General features: G+C 42.6%; 1 protein-coding gene across 1 annotated transcript; it reads left to right on the forward strand.

Annotated features, from left to right (window-relative positions):
- The first annotated feature begins 722 nt into the window (after positions 1-722).
- On the forward strand, positions 723-27984 carry NCEH1 (neutral cholesterol ester hydrolase 1). The gene is made up of 5 exons (XM_083177744.1): positions 723-1034; positions 11807-12035; positions 17782-17851; positions 21817-21988; positions 26726-27984. The coding sequence occupies exons 1-5, from the start codon at positions 897-899 to the stop codon at positions 27341-27343; spliced, it is 1227 nt and encodes a 408-aa protein (XP_083033870.1). The 5' UTR covers positions 723-896; the 3' UTR covers positions 27344-27984.
- Positions 27985-27998: the final 14 nt, after the last annotated feature.

Below are 27998 nucleotides of genomic sequence, written 5' to 3' on the forward strand. Positions count from 1 at the left end.
TCGGCATAGTACTTGGTGAAAATACCAGTAGGCAATCATATTTGCATACGACTGCCTACGAAATGCCAAATCCAGGTGTATTTCCCCTATTGACTTCAGTTGTTATAGAGTGATAAATACAAGATAGATAGAGTCCCAGACATTTATAACAGAACAACAAACAGAGTATAAATAAGCGTGTGGGTAGGCAGGTGGGCATCGGGCTGGCAAAAGATCCAAAGTGAGTGGACAGAAGCAGACCAACCAGCTGGTTCTGTAGTACTGTATGTAATGTTTATCATAATTTATGTGCTATGCAGATGACCTTTGCTTTGTTTCATTAATGTGCACTTTTTGAGTGGCAGCTGCATGTTAAAATAAAAAGCTTGTTTAATAAATACTGTAACAATGCTAAATAATGTAACATTCTGTGCAAAAGCTAGACACAGTATGCGCCAGTGTCTCCCTACAATAACACATACATTACACATGTATATGTTTTGCGAGGTCACTAGGTGGCAGTTTCCTGTGTGTCCCCTCTTCCTTCCAATGCTACTGTACATTACATGTTGTGCAAGGGCAAGACAGTCAGTGGTAGCGTCCTGCTGTGTGTCCTACAATGCTACATTAGTCGTACGATGGCGAGCCACTAGGTGGCAGTTTCCTGTGTGTCCCCGTCACCCTTGCTATGCTACATTACATGCTGTGCGAGGGCAAGCCGCTAGGTGTCAGTGTCGTACATGTCCCCTGCATTACAAGCATGCAAAGCAAGGACAATACAGCAGCCGCTCTGACTTCCTGCTCTTGTCGGCGTCTGATTGGGTAACTTACAACGAGCCGGGGCTGAATAATGATGTCAATAAAAACTTAAGCCGCCCGCTGCTGTGTAGTTATTGGAGCTGCGGTCTGCCATCAACATGCGAGCGTCGCCCGTCCTGCTGACTGCCCTGGTAGCGCTCGTATCCTACTATGTGTACACCCCGCTGCCCGACACCCTGGCAGAGCCCTGGAAGCTCATGCTGATGGATGCCACCTTCAGATGCGCACAGGACCTGGTAAGTACAGTACATGCTGTTGGCATCGTCCAGAGAACAGCTGGGACCGACCGGCTTACATACATCAGAGGCGGCGACGACCACCTCCGGCTATTGCATTGGGGGACGCAATTAAGGTCACACTACTCCACGCGACCTCGGGTGTCCTGTGTCATCTTTGTCTGAGTATATAGCCGGCTGCTGGGTGACACTGCGTGACAGAGACTCTGACAACGTCATGTTCGGAGATCACTATCTATCTTATCCTTCTTCCTAATACTGTGGGTACAAATGAGCACTATCCACACTGTCCTGTTAAATTTAGCTTAATTTGTAGAATTGTGACAATTGCTAATTGCCAATTCTTGCTATTCTGCACACACCGCAGCGCCTCAAACTGTGGTCGCATTCTTGAAAATGTGACCACAAACTTGGGGGGTGGGTGGCAGCGATACAGCATTGGGTGGTGTGTCCTGACAGTATTTTGGGCAGGTCGTGTTGGCTGCGTGACCTCACACGCCACCTCTGCGACCCAAACATGGTGGCCCTGAGCCTGTCTTTGCAGCAGGGGGCTACCATAGAAATGCGAGAACCCCAACATTCTGAATAAAGCTGTGGCAGAGTATTATACACACTCCTTGTATGCCCTTTACAGTATTAGCAATGTACAGTTATAATGTTCACCTATTTTATGTTATCAGCATACATATTTAAAATTTTGTGTAATTTTTAATGGTCACTGGTCACCAAAGAGCACATTTTAATTTGAAATGGCAAATTTTGGACACATTGTTGCTGTATACAGTAAAATATAATTTTATAATATAACATTATCAATGATAATTTTATGTACTGTATGTAATGTGACCCCAAATCATAGAATGCCACATATAGGCCTTTATTCAGATCTGATCGCAGTACAAATTTGTTTGGAAAATGGGCAAAACCATGTGCACTGCAGGTGGGGCAGATGTAACATGTGCAGAGAGAATTACATTTGTGTGAGTTTTTTTCTGTGCAGGGTAAATACTGGCTGCATTATTTTTACACTGCAATTTAGATTTCAGTTTCAACACACCCCACCCAAATTTAACTCTCTCTGCACATGTTACATCTGCCCCACCTGCAGTGCACATGGTTTTGCCCATTTTCCAAACAAATTTGTACTGCAATCAGATCTGAATAAGGGCCATAGTGCCCAAAATTCACACAATTCACGTTAAGCCATACAATAGGGCCACAATTCACAGTATGCCCCATAGTACCCATAATTTACATTGTGCCATGTATTTGGGCCCACAATTCACCTAATGCCACAAAGAAGTGTGACATTCGTGTGACAACAATTGACATTATGCACAGAGTAGAGTCTTGTAATCACATTAACATGCCAAACGGTAGTGCCCACAAGTCATAGTAGACTACACAGTTGAAATTAATTCACATTACGGACACAGTGGTTCACATAATGCCACACTGTGGAGACACTTATTCACGTAACACCACACAGTGGCACCCCTTTTCAGTACTGACCACAGTTTACATTATGTAACACAGGTGACCATAATTCACATTATACACAAAGTAGTGGTCTGTATTTACATAATCCCACAGAGTGGCACCCACAATTCATGTTACACCACACACTAGCGCCCATAATAGTGTTCATTCTAGCATGCTGTCTCTTTCAAAAACCCATGCAGTTTCTCTTCCCTGCCTACAGAAAAAAAAGCTATTTACCTAATCTGCTTTAAACTGATATTGTGTTTGCTAAAGCTGGTTTCACATTGCAAACCTTCTTTCAACCGGTTTTTGTAAACATGTCTTAAAACGTTTCAGAAGCCAGTTAAACCCCTTTCATATTGCATGTTGTAAATGGTATATTGCAGTTTCAATACCGTTTTTGTATTTTTCAGATTCAACCCGTTTCACCCATAGAAAGCCATACAATGTCATTTTAAATGTTTATTTCCTGCTTGTGGGCGGGGATCATGCAGGGAGATAACCTATCACCCTTGCATGGTTATCATTTGTAGCAAATACCGTTTCTGAGCTGTTCAGACTGCAGGGAAAACAGCTCAGAAACGTGTAGCATCCTGCTTTTAACATGTTTCAAAATACTGGTATTCTGTAACTGGTAAATGGACAATGGAGATTTCACACTGTAGCTGTTCCTGTTTTAAAACGGTAAAAAAACGGCAATACACCGTGTTAAAGCTGCAATGTGAAAGGGGTATTAGTGACTTGATTTGCTGCAGGTTTTTTTGTCTTTTTTTTTGTTGTTGTTATTGATGTTGGGGTTATATAATGCTGCTTTCCCACTTAAAACGGTAATCTACTGCAATGTGAACGCTAATACCGTTTTAAATACCGTTTAAAAATACCGGTTCTTTAAACGGCTTGTTTAAAGAACCGGTATTTTTAAACGGTATTTAAAACGGTATTAGCGTTCACATTGCAGTAAATTACCGTTTTAAATACCATTTACGTACCATTAACATCGCAGTAAACCGTTTAATCCCCTTGTGTCCCCTGGTACCTGTCCTGCCCTCTCCCCCCCCCCCCCCCCCCCTTACCTGGTACCTTGCAGCGGGGCAACATAGTAGGCAGCGGGCATTCAAGGGCTCCTAGTCAGCAGGTTCCAGACTGATTGCTAAAAGCATCATGCAGGAGGAGGCTGGTGCACAGACAGCGGGGGCACTGGGGATCCGGGCTGCGCGGACAGTTCTCAGAAGGAGGAAGGTCCATTAGGAGATTGTAATTTTATCGGCGGGGGTCCCTGCCGCGAATTGGAAATAGTGGAGCCCAAAAAATACATATGCACATATCTAATGACCCGCTAATTAAATATGCGCATATTTAATGAACGGCTCCGCTATTTCCGATTCGCGGCAGGGACCCCCGCCGTTGAAATGACAATCTCCTAATGGAGCTTCCTCCGCTTCCTCCTCCTGAGCACGGGCTGTGCTGCCCGGATCCCCAGTGCCCCGGCTGTCTGTGCACCAGCCTCCTCCTGCATGATGCTTTCAGCAATCAGTCTGGGACCTGCCGACTAGGAGCCCTTGAATGCCCGCTGCCTACCATGCTGCCCGGATGCAAGGTACCAGCTGCAAGGTACCAGGGGGGGGGGGGTACCAGGGTGGGGGGGGGGGGATAGCGAGGGCACAAGCTGGCAGGTACGGGGGAGGGGGGGCAGGACAGGTACCAGGGGAGAGGGAAGACTAGTGTAGGATCTTAAATACCGTTTCAGAGCCATTCTCACTGCATAAAAAAACGGCTCTGAAACGTGTAGGACTCTGCTTTGAAACGGGTTGAAATACTGGTTAACTTTAACCGGTAAATCAACTCTGGCGCTTTCCCACTGCAGCCTTAAATGTTTAGAAAGGGGAAAAAAACGGCAATATACCGTTTAAGACCTGCAGTGAGAAAGGGGTATAAGTGTAAAATCATTCTTATGGGGCAAAAAGTTAATTGGTTTTCCTTTTTAAATGCTTAAGTAACCTGAGGTGCCCTTGGAGATCTGTGAAGTCTGTGTGGAGTCATTGACCTAGTAAATCTTCAGTGTCTGTCTCTGACTCTTCACCCACTAGCCTGACTTCAAGTAAACCCTGCAGAGACTAATCTCTGTACACAGAAATTCCTCATTTAGCTGTGGTTTTAAAACATGCAACATATTGCAATACACATTACAAAATAAGAATGTATCCCTATATTAATAAAACATTTTTATTTTTTGGGGGGAGGGGGGAATATTCAATCCCAGATGATCTTTCTGACAGGCGGAAATATCAGCTGTTTTCACCAAGAATAGGAGAAATCTACATTCGACCTATTCAATGTCAGGTCTGTTTTTACGACTTTGGAAACGTTTTGAAAAGTCTTTAGATCAGCGAAAACAGACGGTGATAGGTGAAAAGGTCAGTGGACAATGTAGATTTGACTTTTTTAAAAAGTCAGTTCTGGATAGACAAGTCCACGATATTCGCCTGTTGGAAATATTGTCCGGGATTGAATACCACCTTTATGCCCCTTTCAGATCGCACTTATTACCTGGTATTTTGCAGGTTTTTTTACTGTTTCAAAATGGTAATATGTGCGGTCTGAAAGGTCCACAGTGAATTTACCGTTGAGGGAAAAAAAAAACGGTATTTGAAAATGGTAAAAAAGCAGGGTCCTACCCGTCTCAGACACTTTTTATTTTTTTTTGTAGTCTAAACGTGTCTGAAATGGTATTTAGGACAAAGCCAGCAGTGAGCACAAGCTGGTCCAGGTCTGTGCATATCTAGTGAGCGCGACCCAGCACAGTGAATATATTTAATGAGTGGGTCCCCGCCCCCTGCATAGGGACACACTCATAAAATATTCACTGCGCTGGGTCCCACTCATTAGATATCACCAGAGCGGGACCTCAGTGCTCAACATGCAATGTGAAAGGGGTTTAACTTGCTTTGACCTGTTTTAAATACCGGGTCTAAGCAGGTTTTGCGGTGTGAAAGCAGCATTAGTTAGAATATGCAAGCCACCACTATTTGCCATCCCTTCAAAATTTTTTAGCAGAATATTAGGAGTAATACTTCTTCTGTACAGGAGCTAAAATGCTACCATATCCCCAGCAATTCTGGCTAGAATCCCCTCGTGTGTACAGGGCTTTAGGCGTGCATTGAGGACTGATTCTGGGAACCAATGTTTTCATGTTAGTCTTAATCCACAATATTTCAGAATACTCTGTACCCTTCTTATGTCCCATGCGCATAGATTGATTTGATCTATATTTCTATTCAAGTTTGCTTATAGAAGCAAAAAAACTAATCGAATGGACATCAAACGGTTTTCAGCCACATTCGATGCTGATTGGATCCCAATGCGCGGCCCCACAGCATCAAAATAGATTGTGCAGGCATGACTATATAGTACAGAACTGTACTATACAGTCCAAATGTAATACCTTTTTCTTGCCGTTCGATTCAATCCCAATCAAATCGGGATCGAATCGCAAGCAAAATTGCACCGTGTGAACACCCCTTAACATGATGGTGACAGGAGTTTGGGATTGTACTGCAAGCAGTGAGGAGCTATAAAGACTCACTAGTTGGCAGCTCAGAGATCCCTGTACAAATGACCTCTCACCTACTTTTGTAACGCCTGCTAAATAGCCAAACTAGAAATTCTCCAATTACTGAAAAATGTTGTCACAGGACTTTAGGCACTTTGTATGTGGTCACATGCAGCATGACCGGTCACACCAGAGCTAAAAGTATAGTAAAGTAATAATTAGTAAAGTTATAATAAAAAAAAAAGTAAAGGATACATTGACGCGCAGTGCAAATTTTCAATTTTTATTTTTTTTAAACATGTACATGTGCTACATATAGTATAATGTAGTACAGGTAATTTCTGCATCTGCTGCAGTGTAAGTATTGCATACAAATGTACATAGCTGGAACGCATGCAGGTGAAAATATTAGTCTCTATGGCATTTTCCTATTGAATCCTGTAGCTACTGTTCTATACACACTGAAAATAGGGGTCACTTCTGGTTTTATACACACTTTTTATATATGCACTGGGAATAAAAGTGTATGTATGTATGTATATATATATATAGTGGTAATCCTGGCACTCGGTCCGAAATCATCACCGACTTGGGTGTCCCTCTGTCCATGCACGGCGGCAGGAAATGTAGGCAAATCACAATGGAGGGCACTCGCAAGATTTTCAAGCTGCACGGCGGCAGACTGGCAATAAATATCACAACTGACACAAGTAGTAGTGAGTCAACGTTTCGGGCTGTTCGCCCTTTATCAAGACATGTCTTGATAAAGGGCGAACAGCCCGAAACGTTGACTCACTACTACTTGTGTCAGTTGTGATATTTATTGCCAGTCTGCCGCCGTGCAGCTTGAAAATCTTGCGAGTGCCCTCCATTGTGATTTGCCTATATATATATATATATATATATATATATATATATATATATATATATATATATATATATATATATATATATATATACAGTACGGATGGTGGAAAGGTTAGCATTACTGCCTCACAGCACTGAGGTCATGGGTTCCATTCCCACATTGGCCCTAACTGTGCAGAGTTTGTATAGTCTCCCCATACTTGCGTGGGTTTTCTCCGGTTTCCTCCCACAATCCAAAAATATACTGGTAGGTTACTTGGCTCCCCAAAAAATTAACCCTAGAATGTCTGTCTGTCTGTCTGTGTGTGTGTGTGTGTGTGTGTGTGTGTGTGTGTGTGTGTACATGTGGTATGGAATATAGATTGTAAGCTCCACTGGGGCAGGGACAGATGTGAATGTTCAAATATTCTCTGTAAAGTGCTGCGGAATCTGTATGAGCTATATAAGAACCTGTTAATAATAATTAAATAAATATATATACAGTAGTACCAGAGAACTTTGATTCACATCACAGTTTTTATTCTGTCAGTGTTTTTAAACATATCAGTTTTACCAAATTAAATTTTCCCAATTTTAATTATTAATCAATCAATCAATCATTGATTCATTGGTTGATTTAATTAACCGGTGACTCAGAATGACTGAAAAAGAATGAGGATAAAATCTGCAAGTAAAACATGCCAAACTGAATCTTACATGTAAGGATGACAATTACAGGTGTGGTTTTGTAGTACATCAGGTGACTGTACCTTGTTACATTTGGCACATTGCCATAAATACAGTGTATGAGCAACCCAAAATGACTGCACAGGGAAAGGGGTTAGGTGGAGATTAATGCCCCTTTCAGACCGCACTTTTTACCCGTTATTTTGCCGTTTTCTTACCATTTTAAAATGGTAATTTGTGCAGTCTGAAAGGTGCAGAGTGAATTTACCGGTTCTTTTGAACTGGTATTTCAGACCCGTTTTTTTTTTCATCCACTGTTTTCTATGGGTTAAAACGGGTTCCGAGTTGTGAAGGGACAAAAACTGCACTGAAATACCGTTTAAAGACATGCGGTGTGAAAGGGGTTTTAGCTTGCAGACCCGTTTTTTTAAAACGTTTTCAAATACCTGGTCAATGCCAGTTATGCGGTCTGAAAGCAGCATATGTAATGTCTTCACAATAATTTTGCAATTCTTTTGGAAACACAAAACCTAATAATAATGTTTTGGTGAGAAGTCCAGTACTTTAGTCCAACAAGGTCACTGGACAATTTCTGGGAGGCAGTGATTATATTTAAAGCAGCCAGTGACTGTTGGATTTATGATTTTTGAATGTAATCCAAATAACAAAATATACAAATCTATGTAACAGTAAGAAATGCCCTCTATAGTACTCTCTAATTCTAATAATGCAATCCACTATTTCTAATAAATTCTGCAAATACAGCATGGGCCTGATTTATTGGAATAGTTGGGCCATCTGATCCTCATCTTGCTTAGGCTTAAGGTGCCCATACATTTATCCAATTTGGGCCAATTTCTCCCAAGCAGGGTTGCATGCAATACATTGCATGAGAAAGGACCTTCCCAGGTGGCCGGATTGGCCTATACACTGCCGTGATACATCACAGCTGTGTATCGGTGCCTTTAAAAGTTCATTTTATGGGAAAACAAGATTTCACTTTGCTGGATTAGGTGACAACTCTGAAGCAGTGATACTGCCAGCCAGGGGCGTAACTAACTATTCAGCGCCCCCCCGCCGCACGTTTATTCGGCGCCCCCCACCTAACCTGCCCCCCTTCTTACCCGCGGTCTGCGTCGTCTCGCCCGGCTCTCTGTCGGGACCTTCCTGACGTCACGGTCCCGGCCGGCTCCTGCTGCTACAATGAAAACGGACTCTTAGAAAATGGCTGCCCCCAACTGTCTGCAGTATGGGGGCAGCCATTTTCTAATTGTCAGTTTTCATTGCAGCAGGAGCCGGCCGGGACCGTGACGTCAGGAAGGTCCCGACAGAGAGCCGGGCGAGACGCAGACCGCGGGTAACCCCCCGGCGGCGCCCCCAATTTCTCTGCACCCCCCCCGCCACCGCGGGGGCTGCGGAGCTATAGTTACGCCACTGCTGCCAGCAAGCCTCAGGGGTTTATTTCCAAAGCACCAAGAGGTAAATCCTGGGCTTCCGATCACGTTTATGCCCAATTTTTAGAAGGCAATGCTTTTACTTCCCATGTCTTCCTAATAAATGCATTGCCCTTTTAAATATCAGGCATGAATATGACCACGAGAACCAGGTTTTACAACCCAACACTTCAAAAGGAAACCCCTCAGGCTTCTGGTCTACCTTACTAATGGTTGGGAAGTGATGAACGCTGTGTCACACCCTGATAGCATATAATATTACTATTGTAAAAGATGGTATTCCCACTCAGGAGGTGAGCAGTCATTAATCTACATTGTAAGTTTCCTATTACTACCGTTCGCATCTTTTGAGACATACCCAGTGCATATAGCCGTGAACGCGATCTTGCCTGTAGGTTAGTAATCTCTTTACGTTTTGACTTAAAGAAAACTAGGATCAAGGATAATTTATTTCTATTTGTGGTTTAAGATTCCGCAAGCAGAGACTTATGTGACCGCTGCACATGGTAGCATTCATTACATGCTGAACATGTTATCCCTAAAAGAATAGTTGACGAGATTAAGCTGTCCTCTTTCCGTCAACCTAAAGATAGGCTCCTCTGACAATGGGCCTTATTCTAGTTCACTCTTTTGGACAAAATCCTTCTTAGATGGACAAAACCATGTGCACTGCAGGGGGGCAGATGTAAAATGTGCAGGGAGCATTAGATTTGGGTGAGTTATTTTGTTTCTGTGCAGGGAAAATACTGACTGCTTTATTTTTACACTGCAATCTTTAGATCTCACTTTGAAGTAAAACCCCACCCAAATCTAATTCTCTCTGCACAAGTTACATCTGCCCCACCTGCAGTGAACATGGTTTTGTCCTTCTAAGAAGGATTTTGTCAGAAAGAGTGAACTAGAATAAGGCCCAATGTGATACACTGTTGGGTTTCTTTTCCAAAGGCCTACCATTTTTTCGTAGGGATGTTTTTATTTTGTTTTTTCTTTACCAAATTGTAAGTTTTTTATTTGCATAATGGTACATTTATTATAACGGTACTCTTTACCTAGAACGGCGCCCGCGATTAGTATCGCGGGCGTCGGGGGTAAAAAATCGCGGCCATCGCATGCACATAAAAAACGGGGGTACTCTTTACCTAGAACGGCGCCCGCGATTAGCATCGCGGGCGTCGGGGGTAAAAAATCGCGGCCATCGCATGCACATAAAAAACGGGTGCGACGCGATGCCCGCGATTTTCCCATAGGGATCAATGTTAAAAGTCAGATTGGACGTGATTTTAGTGTTAAAAGCCTCAATGCCCGTGATTTTTACATAGGAAACAATGTTAAATGGGCCACAGAGCCCTAATAGTCCCCCTGAAGTCTTAAATGGCCCCCACAATTTTTAACGCCACCCCACGATCAACGTGAACCCGAAGCGTGGCGAGCGGCGGCGGTACGCGTCCTCCGACCTTTTCATACCCCCACTATCCACGTCGGCTTGGAGTTGAGAATAGAATAGCGTGGCGAGCGCAGCGAGCGGACGCGGATACCTTCACAGTTATACGCGTCCCCTCGCGGGCTTCACAGGTGTCCGTGGCGACGCGGACACCCGTAAAGCCCGCGAGGGGACACGTTTACCTGTGAAGGTATCCGCGTCCCCTCGCGGGGCGCGGTGGCTCGCTGCGGGGGACTATTAGGGCTCTGTGGCCCATTTAACATTGTTTCCTATGGAAAAATCGCGGGCATTGAGGCATTTAACAATAAAATCGCGTCCAATCTGACTTTTAACATTGATCCCTATGGGAAATCGTGGCCATCGCGGGCATCGCATCGCACCCGTTTTTTAGTGCATACGATGGTCGCCGTTCTAGGTAAAGAGTACCAAAACGGGTGCGATGTGATGCCCGCGATTTTCCCATAGGGATCAATGTTAAAAGTCAGATTGGACGCGATTTTAGTGTTAAATGCCTCAATGCCCGCGATTTTTACATAGGAAACAATGCGCAGCGAGCCCGCGAGGGGCGGCGGTACGCGTCCTCCGACCTTTTCATACCCCCACTATCCACGTCGGCGTGGAGTTGAGAATAGAATAGTGTGGCGAGCGCGAAGCGTGGCGAGCGGACGCGGATACCTTCACAGTTATACGTGTCCCCTCGCGGGCTTCACAGGTGTCCGTGGCGACGCGGACACCTGTGAAGCCCGCAAGGGGACGCGTTTACCTGTGAAGGTATCCGCGTCCCCTCGCGGGGCACGCTGCGCTCGCCACGCTTCTGGCTCGCTGCGCTCGCCACACTATTCTATTCTCAACTCCACGCCGACGTGGATAGTGGGGGTATGAAAAGGTCGAAGGGCGCGTACCGCCACCCCTCGCGGGCTCGCTGCGCTCGCCACGCTTCGGGTTGACGTTGATCGTGGGGTGCCGTTAAAAATTGTGGGGGCCATTTCAGACTTCAGGGGGACTATTAGGGCTCTGTGGCCCATTTCACATTGTTTCCTATGGAAAAATCGCGGGCATTGAGGCATTTAACAATAAAATCGCGTCCAATCTGACTTTTAACATTGATCCCTATGGGAAATCGCGGGCATCGCATCGCACCCGTTTTTTAGTGCATACGATGGTCGCGATGGGCGCCGTTCTAGGTAAAGAGTACCATTATAACATTTAATCTGTTTAGTAAAGGGACAAATATGTATTTAATCTACCATCTGTAGTTCCTGTAAAGTTATTTATTATGTATTAAAGTCTCTATATATTTTTCTATTTCTAGAGCAACTTGGCCCATTATGTAGGTCTTGGTCACCACTTGCACGTCTTGAATTTTGTTTCAAGCTACTTTGATAAGCTGGATCCCATATCAACTACAAATTTAAAAGTTACAGACACTGTATTTGATGGAGTGGAGGTCAGGATATTTGAACCGGAAAAGGACTTGGATGGAACATTAAAACGCGGCATCATTTTTATCCATGGTGGAGGATGGGCTCTTGGAAGTGCAAGTATGTGTTCTCCAAACACGATTTTCAGAAACCAACTAGTAAGACCATGGGGAATCACTCAATAGGGGCCAGATGTATCAAGCTTCAAAAAGTGATAAAGTGGAGCGTGATAAACAACCAGCTCCTACCTGTCATTTTTCAAACCTAGACTGTAACATGGCAGTTAGGAGCTGGCTGATTAACTGACTGTTTATCACTCTGCATTTTATCACTTTTTGTAGCTTGATACATCTGGCCCTAGGACTCCCATAGCTCACAAAATGTGTACCCTAGTTTGAATAATAATCCTAACATCCCGAATTATAGTCACGACAAGCTTTTACATGAGGTCCTGACACCAGCTGCTACAAAAAATTTTGCTGAGCAAGGAACATTAATATACACCACAGATCTCAAATTCGTTCCTCAGGAACCCACACAGTGCATGTTTTGCAGGTCTCCTCACAGAATCACAAGTGAAATCATTAGCTCCACCTGTGGATCTTTTAAAATGTGTCAGTGAGTAATGAATGCACCTGTGCACCTGTTTGTTGACGTGGAAAACGTGAACTGTGTGGGGTGGACCGAGTTTGAGAACCCCTGATATACACAATGGAAATGTGTTACAATATAGATTATTTAATTCCTGAACTTAATAAAACATATCATATATAATAGCCTATATTTCTGGGAGTAATAACACAAAATGAAAGAATTATTAAGTCCTGAATAGAGATGATTAAAAACTCTCTGAAAACAAAAATCAAATACAGCTGGTTCACAGAATAAAAAAAAAACTTATCCAATTGTAGTTCATGTTGCAGTAATGAATAAATAAAACCAAAAAGTAACAATGTTCGTTTGCTGGAGTAACATCAAAGCAGTCATGAAGTAGAGCCAACGACCAGTATTAAAAAGCCAAAGCAATACTGTAACATCTTCCCCTGCTGCAGTGCACATGGTTTTGTCCATTAGGGAGAGAATTTGATTTTGTGAGTAAACCAGAATCAGGCCCACTGTGTGAAAGCTCTCTTTCCTCAGAGGTACACACACTGTTGTCTAAGCGGCATCCTGTGGTACAGTGCACCCAACTGGTGTCTTTAACGGAACTGTACCAGTAGTGTCTTCTAGGCAAATTGGGTGGCTAATCAGTGGAGACTGCTCCAGCTTCGAGGCATTGACAGATGCTGGTGGTAAGCTGGAAGGCAGTTCAGCTATCAGTTTCTATGGAAACATAGAGAATGTGAACGCAACTGTCAATATACGTTTTGAAGTTGTTTCAATTCAACAAAGAGTACTGTATTTGTCAATGTCAGTCCTATTAAATCATAAAATGTAAGTGTAATAAAAATCTGAGCTTTAAACTTCCCAATCATAGCCTTATGAGTAATAAGGCCGTGTTTGCTATTGTATATATTGGTAATAACAGGGCCATTTATTACTAAGCACAAGGCAATGGCTTAAAAATATGTCCGTATCCAATTAGCAACTAATAAGTCATTACTAGAGAGAGGATTATATGCAACATAAAAAGCTCGAAATATGCATGAAAAATACTTAAAATATGCATGAAAAGCGTCAAAATATGCTAAATAAAAAATACAAAATAAAGTGACATTTTATAGTTTTTTATTTAAATCAGCATACAATTAGTAAGTAGTAAATGACCCCCAGCAGTATACCCCACATAATGCCCCCAGCAGTATACCCCACATAATGCCCCCAGCAGTATACCCCACATAATGCCCCCAGCAGTATACCCCACATAATGCCCCCAGCAGTATACCCCACATAATGCCCCCAGCAGTATACCCCACATAATGCCCCCAGCAGTATACCCCACATAATGCCCCCAGCAGTATACCCCACATAATGCCCCCAGCAGTATAACACACATAATGCCCCCAGCAGTATACCCCACATAATGCCCCCAGCAGTATACCCCACATAATGCCCCCAGCAGTATACCCCACATAATGCCCCCAGCAGTATAACACACATAATGCCCCCAGCAGTATAACACACATAATGCCCCCAGCAGTATAACACACATAATGCCCCCAGCAGTATACCCCACATAATGCCCCCAGCAGTATACCCCACATAATGCCCCCAGCAGTATACCCCACATAATGCCCCCAGCAGTATACCCCACATAATGCCCACAGCAGTAGAACACACATAATGCCCCCAGCAGTATAACACAGATAATGCCCCCAGCAGTATAACACACATAATGCCCCCAGCAGTATAACACACATAATGCCCCCAGCAGTATAACACAGATAATGCCCCCAGCAGTATAACACACATAATGCCCCCAGCAGTATAACACACATAATGCCCCCAGCAGTATAACACACATAATGCCCCCAGCAGTATAACACACATAATGCCCCCAGCAGTATAACACACATAATGCCCCCAGCAGTATAACACACATAATGCCCCCAGCAGTATAACACAGATAATGCCCCCAGCAGAAGTGCACATAATGCCCCCAGCAGAAGTGCACATAATGCCCCCAGCAGAAGTGCACATAATGCCCCCAGCAAAACCGCACATACTGTAATGCCCCAGCAGAAACTGTTCTGTAAGTTACACTCACCGTTGCCATCCGTTGGTTGAGGTCAGTGTTCTGTCCAGAAGCACCACTGTTCGGGGCCTCCAGCACCCGTGTGGCGCGCAGTGATTCCCCGCGTGTCAGCAGAGGTGGACAGCCTGTCAGCGCGGCGGGCAGCCTGTCAGCGCGGCGGGTGTGGGATGTAGCTGGAAGAGCCTACAGTACACACTGCGGCGTATCAGCTCTTCCACCCACATCCCACCCCCCGCCGCGCTGACAGGCCGCTCAATCCATTCCTCTGATGTCAGCCTATCAGCGGCGTTTCCTCACATAAAGAAAAAAAAAAGTCAGGAAGTGAGGGTGAACGCTCCGCGCCGACCGCGCTATGCCAAATATGCACCATCAGGACATTTAGGTCAGATATGCAATTTCTGCTGAAAATCGGGCAAATATGCAAATGCATATAATCCGGTCTCTAGTCATTACCTAAGTCAACACTCAGATGTTGATATTTTTGAAAGGGGTGGTAGTAAAATCTGGAGATCTAAGTGAGCATTCCGTAGTCCTGACCGTTCAGCCTAAATAATCTCCTAGCTTTCATAAAGGTCATCAGGTGTTTGCCACAACACAAGAAATGAAACTATTGGTTGCTGAAATATTCTTACAATTTTTTAATACTGTATATCACTGGTTCCCAACCTTTTTTTCTCTCCCGTACCCCTTGATTAGGCTTTTCATTTATAAGTACCCCTCCTCTCAATTTGAAATACACAGTACTTATGAGTGGAAGTGAGCGGTATGTGTGGAAGTGAGCGGTAGCCGTGGACTAGTATATGGTCAGGAATCGGGTCCCTCTTTGTCTGGCCGCTGGCTGTGTATTGTCTCCAGAATTCCCGCTAACGCCTGTAGGATTAATGCTTCTTCCACCCTTGTAAGTACAGGGCAGACGCTGACGTCTGAGGGCAGCGCAGGTAGCTCTCACTGGATTACTGGTTGGGCAAAACACAAGGAGACGCTGATTATGCTGCAGATAGAACCGGGTGTGACGCAACGTGGTTTGTCTCAATGGCAATGGTAGACTTCTTTTGCCATAGGGAGACTTTCTTCTTCCGCCATTACCAATGTTATTTTCAAGTACCCCAGCTGGTCTGCAGAGTACCCCCAGGGGTACTAGTACCCCAGGTTGGGAACCACTGCTGTATATGGTTTAGAGAAGGTGAAAAGTAAACTTATTACTTCTACAACTAATTTTAGACAATACACACTATAACTTATACAGCTCCAAGTTTATTACTTTAAAATCCTTTCCAATATATGTATAGTATAAATGATACTTTAACAAATGTTACAGAATAAAAGAAACTAGCGTGAAGTACTGTAGCAAACTCAACCCCCCCCCCCTTGTTCCATACTGCACACACTGGCCCTCCTTTGTAAAGCTGTGTACACACACTTAGATTTTTTTTCCATGTTTTCAATTAGATTTTGTTTATAGAAGCATATAAAACCTAATCGAAATCAAATGGTTTTTAGGACACTTTTAACTGCGATTCGATTCGATGCGTGCTCCCGTTTTCTCTATATCAAAAAGAAAAATAGACTGTGCAGGCAAGGAAATATTGAATACAATCCATTAAATCGAATGTGTACACTGTGAAATTGATATTGAATCAAGTGTAAAATTACAAATCTAATGCCAGATCTAATAGAAAATTTAATCTAACATTGTATCTAAAGCAAATCAAAAGGTGTGTACACTGCTTTAGGCTGTGTATAAACACTTCGATTTTCTTTAGATTCGATGTTAGAATTGAATGTGTGCACTGTGCCTTGAATGTAAATCAAATTCGATATCGAATGCAAAAGTACAGATCTAATGCTAAATTGAATGGAAAGATCTAATGCCAAATCGGTACTTGTGTAGTTTCACGGCGCCACTTACGTAGTCAGCGTAGTGTCCCTGTCAGCATCAGCGACGTGTTCCCGCAGCCAGCATCCCTGTCAGTATCAGTGTTGTGTTCCTGCAGCCAGCGTAGTCAGTACATTCGCGGCTAACCGGAGCGTACGCAGTTAGCGTAGTCAGTCAGCATTGTGTCACCGCTTATTACATGGGTTATGGCTGCCGAACCATTGACATTTTTAACCTGAAACACCCCCATTATCCATGTCAGCCCAAAGCGTGGCGACCTCCGGTACGCGTCCTCCCGACCTGTTCATACCCCCACTATCCACGTTGGCGTGGTGTTGATTTTATAAAGTGTGGCGAGCGGACTTGTATAAAGAAGTGTGGAGAGCACAGCAGATTACTCGCGGGGCTCGCCATGCTTCAGGCTCGTTTTACGCGTTCGCCACACTTCATAGAATCAACTCCATGCCAACGTGGATAGTGGGGGTATGAACAGGTCGGGAGGACGTGTACCGCGGCTGACATGGATACCAGGGGTTTAAAATGGAGGCATTGTATGTATGCACCCCCCCAGATGGAGCACCTCTTTGCCGTCGCCCGCATGATCGCCTCTACGTTGGCGTCCGCCAGCGCAGGGGATCTGGCAGTTACCGGCGATGTGTGAGAGGCGCTCACTAGGCTTGCCAGTGATGCCGGGGACAGAGCTGCAGTTCGCGAGGACATTACGGGGATTACGCTGCCTGACGGGGACACTACGCTGACTATGCTAGGCTGCCATTGGGCTACGCTGACAGCATAGCGTAAGGTGGCGCCGTGAAACTACACAAGTACCGCCAAATCCCTTGGAAAATCTAATCGAACATCAAATCTAAAGCAAATCGAAGCCTGTGTACACACCATTAATTGTATTATTTTTACTTCTGACTAACCAAGGACTGCTAAGCTTTTTAGCAGCATTTTTATGCATGATGTTGATTTAGGTGCACACCTCCCAACTGCCCTTGAATAGAAACATGTCCTTATCCTCCAGTATACCATATATATGCACAGTTGGGAAATAATGTTCCAGCTGCAGCCTGCCTCACATTGTTTTTGAACATGTTTGTATCAGGATTTGCTATAACTTTACTCATTTAGCTATACATTTCTTGAACCTCTTACACGAACAGCTGTCTTGTTATGTTTGAATAGTCTTCATGACTTACTGTACATACAACACTGCTTTGCATTAAACTTGTATATATCGGATGCCGGAACACTGTCAGTAACAATTCTATTAAGAATATTATTTGTTTCAGGAACGAGGTCCTATGACAGTCTGTGCCGAAAAATTTCAGAAGATGTGAATGCGGTTCTTGTTTCCATTGAGTGAGTTTGAACAATGGGACCTGATTTTTCTGCATGCTAGTTTCTCAGATTAGAACAATCTGATTTACAAAATTCAGTGACCTGATATTAATTAAACCTATTTAGAAGTGATTCTATTTAAGAAAAAATAAATTAACACCCAATGCTAAAATGTAGACATTCAGCTCTGTTGAATTATAATCTTATTAGGGTGTATATTCTGGATGTTTGATTAACAATCAAGATAAGACCAAACCTATTAGAATATTTGCATACACATTCTATGCGCTCATTTTGTATACGATATATAGTATGCAATGCCATTGACTGCCACCGGATCTGACAAATCCATGGCAACTTCCGTATCCGATCTGATGGTCACAGGACCAAGCTTTGGATCTGGTATTAAACCGTGTACATTACGGCACTTTTCACATGATTTATCAGCCTAATGGGTTGAAATAATTAGAAAAAGGGCCATATCATACTGCAGGTGTTTGGCCACCTTTTAGTTGTATACAGGGCTATTTTTCAGCAGGCTCCAGCAGGAACTGAGGCCCTTATTCTAGTTCACTCTTTCTGAAAAAATATTTCTTAGATGGACAAAACCATGTGCACTGCAGGTGAGGCAGGTGTAAAACCCCACCCAAATCTAATTATCTCTGCACAAGTAACACCTGCCTCACCTGCAGTGCACATGGTTTTGTCCATCTAAGAAATATTTTGTCAGAAAGAGTGAACTAGAAAAAGGGCCTCAGTTCCTGCTGGAGCCTACTGAAAAATAGCCCTGGTTGTATAGCTTCAGGTCTAGATACCAATGAGTACAGTAGGTCGTTATCATAAGCCCTCCATTTGCTTTCATCATGACAACTTTTACCCCTTTCCCACTGCTATCAGTATCCTAGTTTATTGCCTGTGAATGCGCAGCAACCTGGGATATTGGCAGTATGAAAGCTCCCAGTTGTCATCTTCAAGCATGTCAGCGACGATGTCACCACCTAGCAATAAACCGGGTCAGGCCACCAGTCTGAAAGGGGTCTTTTCTAGGTCGCACCCAGGATGTACCCGTGTACACAATCCTGGGTGCAACCCGGTATATTGGTGTGAAAGGGGTATTTGTAAATAGAAATGGGACAATCCATAACTGCTATATGTAGATGGCCTGCTTACCACTAAACAATCTTATTATATGAAAGACAAGCTGACAGTTCTGGCACTTGACAAATGTATGGGATTTTTTTTCCCTACTATTGTTTTCCTTTACAATTAGATTCTCATGTTTTTGTTACAGAGAAAAATGGTCTCCAAGGCCAAGGTGACCAAACATTTTTAATAGTAACCCGATAATTTAAAATGTGGCCTCTCCTCCAAATTTTATTATTTTTAATAATAACAGTTTCTTATATAGCGCACACATATTCTGCAGCGCTTTACAGAGAATATTTGTCAGAGAATATAAATAATAACTTTTTAAAATCATAATGACAACAGAAACTACCCAAATGATCCTGATCCAAAATTTTACATACCACATTTCTTAATACCGTGCATTGCCCCTTTAACATTAATGACAGCTTGAAGTCTTTTGTGGTAGTTGTGAATGAGGCTCTTTATTTTCACAGATGGTAAAGCTGCCCATTCTTCTTAGCAAAAAGCCTGCAGTTCCTGTAAATTCTTGGGCTGTCTTGCATGACCTGCATGTTTGAGATCTCCAGAGTAGCTCAATGATATTGAGGTCAGGAGACAGAGATGGCCACTCCAGAACCTTAACTTATTCTGCTGTAGCCCACGACTTGGCCTTGTGTTTTGGATCATTGTCATGTTGGAACGTCCAAGTACATTCCATGCGCAGCTTCCGGGCTGATGAGTGCAAATTTTTATCCAGTATTTTCTGATAACATGCTGCATTCATCGTGCCATCAATTTTGACCAAGTTTCCAGTGCCTTTGTAGCTTACACATCCCCAATACCTCAGCGATCCACCTTCATGTTTCACATTAGGAATGGTGTACCTTTCATCATAGGCCTTGTTGACTCCTCTCCAAATGTACCGTTTATGGTTGTGGCCAAAAAGTTCAATTTTGGTTTCATCACTCCAAATGACTATGTTACAGAAGTTTTGAGGTTTGTCTCTGTGCTGTTTGGAGTATTGTAAGCTCCCGCTTTGTGGCATTTGCATCTTCTGGCGACTCAACCATGCAGTCCATTTTTTTTAAATGCTTCCTTAACAAGCACACCACTTTTTTTCAGAGTGTCCTGTATTTCAACTGAAGTTATTTGTGGATTTTTCTTTGCATCCTGAACAATTTTCCTGGCAGTTGTGGCTGAAATTTTTGTTGGTCTATGTGATTTGGTTTCCACAGAATCCCTCATTTTCCACTTCTTAATTAGAGTTTGAACACTGCTGATTAGCATTCTCAATTGCTTGGATATCTTTTTATATACCTTTCCTGTTTTATACAGTTCTTTTCCTGCAGATCCTTTGACAATTCTTTTGCTTTCCCCATGACTCAGAATCGAGACACGTCAGTGCTGTTTTTGATGAAAGATGCAAGGGTCTTTCAGGAGACCAGAAACTCACTGACCTTTTATACACACACACTGATTACAAGCAAACAGATCACAGATGAGGATGGTTACCTTTAGTAGCCATTCAAACCTGTTTGTGTCAACTTGTGTGCATGTTATCAGGCCAAAATCTCCAGGGTATGTAAAGTTTTTTGATCAGGGTCATTTGGGTAGTTTCTGTTGTCATTATGATTTAAAAAGAGTGAACACAGTTGTTTGACAGTAAATTGCTTCACCAAACCACTAACCATAAGTGAAAGAAAAGTGTGTGAGTTATCATTCATATTCTCTGACAAATGGCCAGAAAATCACAAATTCTGCTAGGGTATATAAACTTATGAGCACAACTGTATACACACACATACACAATCTAGGGTAATTGCTCCAAATGCTTGTATAGTACTTTGAAATTACTTTGTCATTGTATGTGAAGATTAATAGACCCATTTCTAAAACACTTTTTTAGAACTATATTAGTGATGGGGTTAGCCGCAAATATTGGGTATCCCCCTGAATGTATGAAGGAGGGACCGCAACAGGTATCCATTGCAGATTGCTGCCCAAATTACCAATATCAGGAGTGCAAAGTATTCCCGAATCGGTCCTTGCAGCATTGCGGTAGCCCATTGTAGCCTATGAGCTACTGATCAGAGATGTAGTTTTAGTATGGTTCTCCAGGAATCCTTCTCTGTAAATAGCCACCGTACATGCGCAGAACTCCAGACAATGCACTTGGCATATTGCAGAGACAGACTTATTTAAGAGCCCCTGACCCTGCATGTGTTGGATGATACATTTACCTGATATGATCGCATTACCCAATGCGATCGTGGCCACTAATATTGCACCCAGATTGCATAGCCAATGCGATCATTGATAAATGCTCCCCTTAGAGTATAGTTATTTGCAGAGACAACGGGCTGCAAGCTTATATGTTTTGAACAAATTATGCGCAAAATGCTCATGCTTAATTTACTGTATTGCACACAGATTTTCAGCACTAGTATTCATGCCAATGGCAAGCGTCTTTCTGTGTGAAGATGAAGAAATATTTACTCATTTTAAGAAAATGTGAAATTGCTATTCGTTTGTGTCACAGGACTTTTAGAGGCACTGATTTTGCATAAGTAAATTAAAGCTGGTATTATCCCTTTCAGTTGTTTAGGTGATGTTCTGTGACCAAGTGCCATGCATCTGCCTAAGGATCCATGATTTGGGTTGAATAAAATTATAACTTTAGTGTTTTCCGTTTGTGGGGTAGAAGCCTGAAACCTATTTAATATGTAATGTGGACCCGAGAATATTTATGGTATTGCCACGTAACCTTGTTAAGTCTCTCCTAAGCATGCTTCTGATACTACACCAGAATGCCATGGCAGCACGCTTGCATGCATTTACATGTGTATTTTGTGTTACAGGTACAGGCTGGTGCCAAATGTTCATTTCCCAGAACAACTAAATGATGTCTTTGCTGCCACAAAATACTTCATGCAACCAGAGGTCCTTGCCAGGTTTTCTGTGGACCCGCAAAGGATTGCTATTTCTGGAGATAGTGCCGGAGGAAATCTGGCAGCTGCTTTGTGTCAGCAGGTAACTTGCACGTCATACATGTTTCCGTGTTTTAGTTATGTCTGCAACAAATCAGGTTCAGGTGTTTAAAAGGGAATTTTTAAAGATGTCAAAGTGAGTAATGCTTTGTTCACATATTTTATTTTTATTTATTTTTTTGTCATTGCAGCAAACGTTCTCTTCCCGCTATAGGGCACTGTTGGGGTTTATGGATAACCATAAATATTTAATTTTTATTGTATTGTTTTACCCGGCAATGATATAATACAAACATACAAAAAGTGAAAGACCTTCATGCAGGTCTGTTTTTTTTATTCATAGTTTACCGCACAGGTTATCAAAGGTGGTCCTCGGGACCCCACATGTGCATGTTTTGCAGGTCTCCTCACATAACCACCTCCTTACCATCACCTGTGTTGAACAGGGTAATTGATAAGAAAGGTGTTTTCACACAGGTGATGGCAATTATACATTCAGAGGAAAGTGCAGGGGCAGAGCGTTGTGTCCCTCATGGAGAAGGTCATGTTGGGAAGTATGGTGCAGTGCTTTATGGTGAATTAAAGAAATATGAAATAACTAGGTTTTCTGCTCCTCAGAACTTATAATTACCACTTTGATCATCTGCCTTTATTGGCTTTTTTTTATTGCTCTACATAGCTATGCTTCAATTAACACTCCACCCATACATGCTACTGCTCAACCCTTCTCCTGGTAATTTTCCCCTGTATTGTATAACATTGTGTAATAATATTATTATTATTATTATTATTACCCATATTTCAGTATATCAGCTTTGCTATAAATATGTTGTAACTGTGTACTTCTACATTCTGACAGCTTATATCTCTATACCATATCCATCATGGTTTCTTCCTCCATTTTTATAACATCTCTCTCCTATCTCAGTTTGGATGTGTTACCTGTGTTTTGTCATTTTATTTTCTCTTCTGTGATTCCCCACCCTGTATCTCACTTCTACATATTACACGTTCTTTCTACTGTAGCCTCAAGATGGCTGCCTTAGCTGCATACCCTCCAACATGTCCCTCTCCATCAGGTACATAATGCTCTGTTACTGGGCTTCCCTCTTAATTTATGATTGCCGTCACCTGTGTTGAACTAGTTAGTTTATTAAAAAGGTGTGTCAACACAGGTGACGGCAATCATATAAGTAAGAGGGAAGTCCTGGAACAGAGCATTTTGTACCTAATGGAATGGGTCGTGTTGGAGGTTATGGATCTGTACTGTCATAGGAAGATTAAACAAGCCATGGAATAAGTTATTTAAGAGTGAAAAGGAAAATAACTAATAACTTATTCGACCAGTTGTTTAATCTTCCTATGACCGTACAGGCAAGGCAGCCATCTTGGGCACACTACATAGGTTACAGTGTGCAAGATAAGCAATACATGGATGGAAGACCTTTAAGGGGGAAAAGGAAAATAACTAATGTCTTCCATCCATGTATTGCTGATCTTGCTCACTGTAACTTATGTAGTGTGCCCAGGATGGCTGCCCAGGAGTTGATTTTATAAAGAGTGAAGCCCGAAGCGTGGGGAGCGCAGCAAGCCCCGCGAGGGGACACGGAATACATGTAAAGTAATCTGCTGCGCTCGCCACACTTTATAAAATCAACTCCACGTCGACGTGGATAGTGGGGTATGAAAAGGTTGGGAGGACACGTAACGCGTCCCCTCGCGGGGCTTGCTGCGCTCTCCACGCTTCAGGCTGGCGTGGATAGTGTGGGTTTCAAATGGAGGCATTTGCCAGTATGTAACATGGAGCACTGGCAAATGGCTCCTTTATGCATGAAACGCACTTGCGTCTGCACCCCCTCTTTGTGCAGGAGACGCACGCACTACCGAACCCCTAACCCTGTCGGCAGGGTTGCTGTACCCTGCCGCAATAGTTACTCAGACGCAGAAGCGTATAAGACGCTTCTGCGTCTCAGACAGATGGAGCGCCTCTCCGCCGGTGCCCGCATTATCATGCGGGTGCCGGCGCTGTGTGAGACGCGCTCCCTAGGCTTGCCAGGGACGCCAGGAACAGAGATGCAGTTCCCGGCAACAGTACGGTGAGTAGCTGCCTCACGGGGACAGCAGGGTTGCCGCGGAGTCACTACGCTGACTATGCCAGGCAACTGTTGGGCTACTCTGATAACGTAGTTTAGGCTGCTGCCGTGAAAATACTCAAGTAAGGCAGCCGTTGGGCTACGCTAATAACGTAGCTTCAAACGTAGTGTAAGCTGCCGCCGTGAAACTACACAAGTGCCATATATTATTATATAATAATACCTAATACATTTAAAAAACATATCTGGTTAATAAAATACACCTCTTGACATTAAAAATTTAGTAAGCCTTACAAATTCAGAGATCAGAGACTTGCTCTCTATGCAGCACCTAATGAACAACAGCTTTCAGTTTGCCAACTATAGAGTGCTAATTAGGTTAATTAGCTTGAAAACTCCACTGCTTTTGTGAAGGAGACCTGATGTAAAATCATTGAAGTGCCTCCTTGTAGAGGTATTGCTATAGCTAATTAAACACTATGGTTCCTTCCACTGCAGTTGCCCCAGACCAGTACGCTTATTGATTTGTTCAGATTTAGGGGAATAAGTGTATTTTCTAATGGATATTTTATAGACAAACTACTCCTCAAATTCTTACGAAAAAAGTACACAAAGATTCACTGACATAGCAATATATTTAAAAAACCCATCTAGTTGAATTTGTTTCAAATATTTTTTAATCCACTTCTGCTAGTATATAAACTACCATTTAAAAGTTTGGGGTCACTTACATATTTCCTTATTTATGAAAGAAAAGCACTGTTATTTTTCAATGAAGATAACGTTAAATTAATCAGAATTGCACTCTATACATTGTTAATGTGGTAATGACTATACTAGCTGCAAGTGTCTGTTTTTTTTTTTTTTTTTTAAAGGAATAACTACATAGGTGTATAGAGGCCCATTTCCAGCAGGCATCATTCCAGTGTTCTAATGGTACATTGTGTTTGCTAATCACATTAGAAAACTAATGGATTATTAGAAAACTCTTGTGCAATTATGTTAGCACAGCTGAAAATGGGTTTGCTCGTTAGAGAAGCTATAAAACTGTCCTTCCTTTGAGCTAGTTGGGTATCTGGAGCATCACATTTGTGGAGTCGATTATACTCAAAATGGCCAGAAAAAGAGAACTTTAACGTGAAACTCGACAGTCTATTCTTGTTCTTAGAAATGAAGGCTATTCCATGTTAGAAATTGCCAAGAAACAGTCTCTAACCATAGTAGAAAGAGAAGTGGTAGGCCCCGGTGCACAACTGAGCAAGAAGACAAGTACAGTAGAGTTTCCAGTTTGAGAAATAGACTCCTCACAGGTCCTCACCTGACAGCTTCATTAAATGGTACCCGCAAAACACCAGTGTCAACGTCTACAGTGAAGAAATAGCCTTCTAGGCAGTCCATAACACCTTTTTCCAATCTTCCTCTGTCCAATGTCTGTGTTCTTTTGCCCATATTAATCTTTTCAATTCATTAACAAGTTTCAGATATGGCTTTTTCTTTGCTACTCTGCCTAGAAGGCCATCATCCCGTAGTCACCTCTTCACTGTAGACATTGACACTGGCGTTTTGCTGGTACCATGTTAAGTGACCTCAAACCTTTGACCGGTAGTGAATGTGTTGACAATTTTCTTTGACAAAATTAAAAAAATAAGGAACCAATTCAAGTTGCATTTTTTAAAGAAATGGTAAGAAATTTGAAGTAAATAGATGTTCTTGACTTAATTCTTGACTCAATTATAAAAAAAAAAATTGTGAACTACTTATAAAACAAACAAAACCTGCCCAATAAAGTGGTAAAATCCAGCTACAGAAACCACTGGAGTTGCAATAGCATTAAATAGCAAATTTAGTCTGGAATTAATAACAAATAACAGTCAGTCTCTGTACAAGGATTTACACATTTATTACAGTACTGGTTTAATCTGTCCCACATCTTTCTGCTAGATATTTATACTGCATGTTGACAATGGTTGTAACTGGATTTTCAGGTGTGGATTTTGTGTCTGCAATTAGAGCATAATGCCTAAATGTGAAAGGCATGTAAATGTCTGACACTTGAAGTCATTTGTTTCCAGTGTCCCCATTCCTTGTGCGAAGGTTACTTGTGCTTACTAGCGTTGCTTTAAGGGGCCTACACACATTGATGCTGAAGCGTTCTGAGCAATGCTAGATCGCTCAAACGCTTCAGCATGATCGCTCAGCACACAGCGATGTGTCGCCGCCGTTTGCTGAGTGATTTGTCAGGGCCAATTTTCTTCGTTGACAACACTGGCCCTGATGATTTTATTATCTAGTGTGCGGCTGGGCGATAATGGCGCGCGGGACTGTGCAATGCTATCGCTATGGCCTCAACACACGGAGTGATGTAGGGGCATTCTCTAAGCGATCTAGTGTAGGCCTCATTAATGTGTCATTTTTATATTTATTTTATTGTGTTTTTTTCCATAGATCTCCCATAGCGCTGTATGTACAAAGCCTTTTAGGGAGATAAAGTATCAGCCAATCCACTGCCATGGTTGAAAAATGACAGTTAGGAGCTGGTCGACTGGAACTTTATCTCTGTCCCCTTCATTGATCTCCAAGGCTTAGCACATAAACCATATCGTCCTAGACATTGAGGGAAGCTTCAGTGAGCTCCAAACACAGTATTAATTAAATCTGACACTTACATTTGTTTATATTTCATGCAGGTTACACAAGACAAGAATATAACAACCAAATTGAAAATACAGTCTTTAATCTATCCTGTTCTCCAGATACTAGATTTCAATACACCTTCTTATCAGCAAAACATGGACATGCCAATATTGTCTCGATTTGTGATGATAAAGTTCTGGCTGGACTACTTAAATGGGAGCCACACTTTTGCTCATGCTATGCTGGTTAATAATCACACATCTCTAGACATAAGTGAATCCATTGCACTTCGAGAACGTTTGAATTGGAATTCATTATTACCGTTGTCCTTCAAAAAGAACTACAAGCCTGTTCTGCAGAGTATTGGTACTCCCAGTATTGTGCAAGCGGTACCTGCTGTACTTGACATCCGGGCATCTCCATTGATAGCGCACAAGGAGTCACTCCAGAAGCTTCCAAAAACCTACATCTTAACCTGTGAACATGATGTCCTAAGAGATGACGGAACCATGTATGCAAAACGGCTTGAGGATGCTGGAGTAGATGTCACTCATGACCATTATGAAGATGGTTTCCATGGGTGTATGCTCTTTGCTTCCTGGCCCACATACTTTTCAGCTGGTGCCCGCACAAGAGATGGTTATATCAAATGGCATATTGAGAACCTATAAAGAAGATATCTTGATTTGTCACAGATGCTAAACTAAAATAGTAGGATTGTTTGTTTGACTCCCTCTTTGGCCCTGAAGGACTGTCCTTATTTAGCACTGAAATGGATAAGTAGCTCTGTATTTTTATTTACACTATAAGTTCAATTGGATATGCTAGACCAAAACTGGAAATGTTGGTGTATTGGTACCATTTTTCCCAGTCACATGTACTGTGGCAGTGGCATTGTTAGTATTACAGGTAAGAACAAAATCCTGTTATTACAGAGGATAATGAGGCCCAGTAACCGGATGTAGACATGAAAGTGGATTGCAAAACTTGTAGCAATAGAAGGTATATAGAACATTGTGGTTGTATAAAATAATCCTGTTATATCACACATGTTTGATATGAAACCTACAGTAGTTGTCTGTGTGAGGAAGACAGAAAGTATTAAGTTCTCCTGTTTTTGCTCATTTTGTCAGACTGTGACTGTAAAAACAATACACACTGTATTTTGTGTGAATACTTTGCACTAATCTCTTTGGCAGGTATTCAATGCTGTTTGCGAGTGGTGACAGCGAGCAGGTCTTCCTGCTCTCTGTCACCACTCACCCTGACAGCATTTAACACAGCCTCCGCATCCGCCAATTCCCCCTCGCTCCGTTTTTTGAGCGA

Source organism: Crinia signifera, chromosome 3 (genome assembly GCF_055691185.1).
Source record: "Crinia signifera chromosome 3, ASM5569118v1, whole genome shotgun sequence".
NCBI lineage: Eukaryota > Metazoa > Chordata > Amphibia > Anura > Myobatrachidae > Crinia > Crinia signifera.

Excerpts from the sequence above, each read along its gene's own strand:
- NCEH1 (XM_083177744.1), top strand. The coding sequence starts at position 897 with ATGCGAGCGTCGCCCGTCCTGCTGACTGCCCTGGTAGCGCTCGTATCC. Across the intron at positions 1,035-11,806 it reads TCAGATGCGCACAGGACCTG|AGCAACTTGGCCCATTATGT; the intron begins GTAAGTACAGTA and ends TTCTATTTCTAG. Across the intron at positions 17,852-21,816 it reads GCGGTTCTTGTTTCCATTGA|GTACAGGCTGGTGCCAAATG; the intron begins GTGAGTTTGAAC and ends TTTGTGTTACAG.